Raw genomic sequence first — 4,758 nt, forward strand, 5'->3', positions numbered from 1 at the left:
CGGGCCTTGGGTGCATTTGGGGACCGTACGTCAAGCCCTCCACCCAGTCTGGGAGGGCGCAGTGTCGCCCTTACTGTGACTGAAAGCAGGCCCACCCGCCTCAGACCTCAGCCTCCTTCACAGCGCCCAGCACCACCCCACGTGGAGAGGAGTCTAGATGAGGCAGGCAGAGGGGTTTCCATGACCCGGAAGCGCAGCGGTGGCCAGTGGTGGGGCCAGCTGGTCCTGTTCCCTGGGGAAGGGGACACGGGGGACTTGAAGGACCCGTCAGGCTCCACAGCCAGGACGCAGAGAAGAGCCACTAACAGCCCAGCTCCCAGAACCAGGCTCAGGCGGCAGGGTGTGGGCGCACAGCTGGCTCATTCAGGGATGCTGCACTGCTGAGAAGCTCCCAGAACCAGACCCCACGCGGCCGCCTGCACGCAGACCGGAGGTGGCCCGGTCCGCCTGATGAATTGAATTAATTACACAAGTGCTACAGAGATGCTTCCGCCAAGGCAGTTGCTTTCCTGCTTTATTATTTGGCCTCTCTCAAATTGGCACACAGCTGCAGGGGGAACGCCAAAGCACACGCCAGGCCCAGGCGAGCAGTGTGGCCACGCGACAGCACCCCAGCAGCTAGGTGAAGAAGTCGGGGAAGATGGCGTCGGCTTCATCCCTCAGCTCAGACTCCCAGCTGCCCAGGTCCGAGCTCCACAGCTCCAGGGAGCCGTCCGGGAGCTCTGGGGAGCCAGGCTCGGGATCCCCCAGGATGCCCAGCTCGGCCTGGTCCACTGGACTGCCCCTAGCTGGGCTTGCGCCTCCATCTCCCTGCAGGGGTCCTGGAAGCAAGGGCATGCAGCCCCTGGGTCAGAGGCACCTGGGGAGGTGCCCCACCCCCACCTTGGGGGACCCTCTCAGGCCAGAACCATGACCGTGCACCCCTAACCCTGGACGCCACAGCAGGAGGTCACACCCCCGTGACGTTTCAGGTGCTCAGAGCCTGGCGGAAAGCGGGACCTAAGGTCTGGAGAAAAGGCACCACCGCTAGGCAATCCCGCATCATGTGACCAGGCACCCTGCCCTGTCACCCGCTCCCCTGCTGGTCACCCCCGAGACTCTGCCAGCTGGCGGGCACCCTATCCCCTGGCCCCGCATCGGAAGCCCCAAAGCCTGGGCCAGCGTGGGCGATGGCAGCCCGTGCCCGGTGCACTCACCCTGCCACCAGCCAGCACTGGCAGTCATCAGAAAAGCCTGCCCGTCCTCCAGGCCTGACCCTGGAAGAGACCTGGAAGCAAAAAGCCGGCAAGTGGCCCACGGGTAGACCAGGGCCCCACGTCTTCCAAAGGCCACTTCCGGTGTGAAGGGGGTTGCTTTGGGAGCAAGGCCAGACAAGGCAGGCCACAGGCGCTTCTGCCAAGAGAAAGGCAGAGCGGGCAGAGGGCGGAAGGCTGGCACTTTGCCACAGGCCGTGGCCGAGGGGCCCCAGTGCCGCCTTGCCGGTGTCTGCCCGGCCGCAGGGTCCCTGGCTGCTCCGCCCCCACGCCCCAGCTGGTGTGTGCCCCCCAACACAAACGCGACCCATCAGCCAAAACAAGAGACAATCAGGAGAGCGTGTCTCCAGAAACACCCATTAGAAAGCCACATGGTGAGCCTGCCCTGGGCGCCCAGCTCAGCCTCCCTGCATTGCCAAGAGAGAGGCACAGAAGCTTCCAGGTGGAGAGAAAGCCTGGAGCAGCACTGGAGACAGGCAAGAGGCAGCTCACCCGTGTGTGCACGAACCCACCCAGGTACCTACCTGGCATCAGCCACGAGGGCCGAGCCCTCCCCGGCCTCCTCCGCCGGCCCACTAGGAGATTCGGTGTCCCTCGCCAAGGGGGGCAGCCCAAGGAAGTCCTCTTCGCCAATCCCAGGAGAGGCCAGCGGCCAGGAGTGCACAGGCCAGGGTAGGAGTTCGGAATCGGGGCTGTGAGGCTCTGGGGGGGTGGGAGGGGAGGCGGTCAGTCCCCCTTGCCCGCAGCCCCACCACCCTGACTTCCTCCCATTGATGTAGGAGGAAGGCCAGAGTGGGTGGCAAGCTCTGCTCACGACGAATACGTGCTCTGAGTGGCTGGGGGGAGGGGGTCATCAGAGGATCTCCTCAGGGGACAGGCACCACAGGCACAGAGCAGGGCTGGGTCTCGGTGGCCTCCATGAGCGCAGGCCTGCACCAATGACCAGCGGCTCGAAGGCTGCAGGCTAAGACCCTACCAATTCAGGCTTCCACACTGGCAGCCCGGGCAGGACGCAGGTGACCCTGGAAACGCAGGGCTCTGGCCAAATGCTACCCGCAAAGGTCCAAGAAGCCAGGGGCTTCTGCTTGTAATCCTAGCTACTCAGTAAACTGAGACCTGGAAGATGGCAGTTTGAAGCCAGACCAGGCAGAAAAGTCTGTGAGACTCCATCTCCACCATCTCCAATCAACCCACAAAATGGCAAGATAGAGGTGGGGCTCAAGCGGAAGAGCACCAAAAGCCAAGTGAGAGCACAGGGCCCCGAGTTCAAGCCCCAAAGACCAGCACAAAACAAAACCCAGGATGAGCAGGTAAGAGAAGCAAAGCCACAGCATGAGGAGGCTGCACAAATGGACAACAGAGGGGCGGCGGGGCTGGGCACCAGTGGCTCACGCCTGTCATCCTAGCTACTCAGGAGGCTGAGATCTGAGGATCGAGGTTCAAAGCCAGCCCAGGCAGGAAAGTCCGTGAGACTCTTATCTCCAATAAACCACTAGAAACTAGAAGTGGCGCTGTGGCTCAAGTGGTAGAGTGCTGGCCTTGTGCTGAAGAGTGCAGGGATGATGCCCAAGCCCAGAGTTCAAGCCCCACAGCCAACAAAAGAGGGGGGGAGGGGCAGCCGGGCACCACGTCCCTCTGTGCCCCTGTGCTCCCTAGCACACTTGGTGACCCCTAGAGGTGTGGGGGGGTGCCAGGGCGGTCCCCAGAGCATGCTGAAGGATCAGAACTGGAGTTGGGTGTAAATGATGCTAGAAAGCCAAGGATGCACGCCCTCCCTCAGGGAGGCCCAAGGTCGGCTGGGGGTTTTTACAAAGAGAAGACGACATGGAACCATGGGTGCCCCCACGTTCTTGGGGTCAGAGGGCACTCTGGCTACACTCCCAGGCGTACCCGGGAGGGAGGGCGGCCTCTCCGGCAGCGTGGCAGGGACATCGGCACCCTGCGGCCTCTCAGGCAGCGCAGCCGTCGCCTCTGTCTTCTCCACGTTCCTCGGTGCACGTCGGGGCTCCCGCTTCCTGGGTAAGGGAAGACACAGGGTGCCCTGGGCCACAGGAGCGCAGAGCCGTGGGCCCCTTGCCTCCAGCACCCAAGTCTGCTCTGGGACACGCCGCGTCCACTTCCGCCAGCGGCCTGCCTCAGTGAGACACTCACACAGCTCGGCCCCGCCTGTTCCGTTTGCTGTCTGGAACCTGACTGGCCAGGGTCAGGTGCAGAACTTCCTCCTGCCACGCGTGCCACGACTCCTTGGTGGGCGTGGGAACCTGAAATGCAGACACACACCGGCCACGTGGTAAAGCGAGAGCTCCCCCCACCCCGCCCTGGGGAGAGCAGCTAAAGTCAGCACAGCTGCCGCAGGCCCCCGGGGAACCAGAGGATCCCCTGCACCTGGCCTGGGCTCCGGACAGAGGCAGGACCCTCTGAGGCAGAGATTCCTCCAACGCCTTGCCACCCTTGCAGGGCCCTGGCCACGGGCGCCTGCCCCGCCCCCACTAAAGGTCAGGACCGCCGTGCCAGGGAGGCCTCTGCCACGAGCAGCCCCTGCCTCTCACGGGCTCCTCTGAGGGCCCAAAGCTCTGGAAGACCGAATGGTATTCCGCCAGACCTTGCAGGGAGACCACACTCGCTGCAGTCCACAAGGCTTGGGGGACAGGAGGGCAACTTACAGTGAGCTGCTCCCAACCGGGCACCAGGGTGTGGGCGAGCTGGAGGAACTGCACGGCCATCTCCAGCACTGAGGCCATGTCCTCCCGCCGGTCACTGAACTGGGGCAGCAGGGCCCGAAGCCGCTCGCAGCTCGTGGCAATCCGCTTCCTGCACCCCAACGACACACATCCAAGCCCCAGGTGGCCTTTCGCTAGCAGAAGGGACGGCCGCTGCTGGGGCTGGAACCCACCGCCCAGCAGCCCAGGGCCCCCCGGGCGGCGGGGTCCCCAGACCACAGCCGTCAAGCCGCTCCCGGGCAGCCCCTGCTCCTGGGCTCGGCACAGACCCCAACCCAGGCTGCCCAGAGGCTGGCTGGCTGCAGAGCTGCCTGTGCCCCCAGGTCCCGTCCCTGCCGCCGGGCACGGGGCAAACCACGGCCCTCACACCTCCGGTTCACCTCTGAAGGCATCGCCCCCATACCTGCGGGATCTCTCGCTAGCCACGTTCCTGGGCAGGGAGTCCTCCGAGGAGGGGGGGCTCTGGTCAAGCCCTGAGCCTGGAGCCGGGTCCTCAAAACCCGCCAGGGCGTCAAACCCGGAAGAGTCGCTAGAGAGACAACACAGCCAGCCCTGAACCCCAGAAACGCCATCCGGAGTCCCACCTGGTAACGGGAAGTCTGTGGGAACGTGGGGAGTGGGAGAACGCAGCTGCCTGGCCGGCCACACCCGCCCCTCCGCTCCCTTCCCGGGCCGGGGCTCTGCACCAGGCAGGGTGAGGACCCCCGCCTCTCCCGCCCGGCCCTTCACCTGCAGGCCTCGAGGCCCCCGGGTCCCGGAGAGGGAGGGGCCCCGGCGGGCTGCCC

At 64.9% G+C, this 4,758-nt stretch overlaps 1 protein-coding gene across 1 annotated transcript in view; it reads right to left on the reverse strand.

Moving 5' to 3' along the window:
- Positions 1–618: 618 nt before the first annotated feature.
- Sohlh1 (spermatogenesis and oogenesis specific basic helix-loop-helix 1) overlaps positions 619–4,758 on the reverse strand; it is a 25,626-nt gene continuing 21,486 nt past the window's right edge. The window contains exons 8-15 of the mRNA XM_013029360.1: positions 4,377–4,502; positions 3,917–4,064; positions 3,405–3,514; positions 3,144–3,268; positions 1,778–1,955; positions 1,197–1,267; positions 929–982; positions 619–821 (exon numbers count right to left, since the gene is read on the reverse strand). Coding sequence (XP_012884814.1) covers positions 619–821; positions 929–982; positions 1,197–1,267; positions 1,778–1,955; positions 3,144–3,268; positions 3,405–3,514; positions 3,917–4,064; positions 4,377–4,502 — 1,015 coding nt within the window. The remainder of the gene's footprint in view (positions 822–928; positions 983–1,196; positions 1,268–1,777; positions 1,956–3,143; positions 3,269–3,404; positions 3,515–3,916; positions 4,065–4,376; positions 4,503–4,758) is intronic.

This window comes from Dipodomys ordii, unplaced genomic scaffold (assembly GCF_000151885.1).
Source record: "Dipodomys ordii isolate 6190 unplaced genomic scaffold, Dord_2.0 Scaffold118, whole genome shotgun sequence".
NCBI classification, from domain to species: Eukaryota; Metazoa; Chordata; class Mammalia; order Rodentia; family Heteromyidae; genus Dipodomys; species Dipodomys ordii.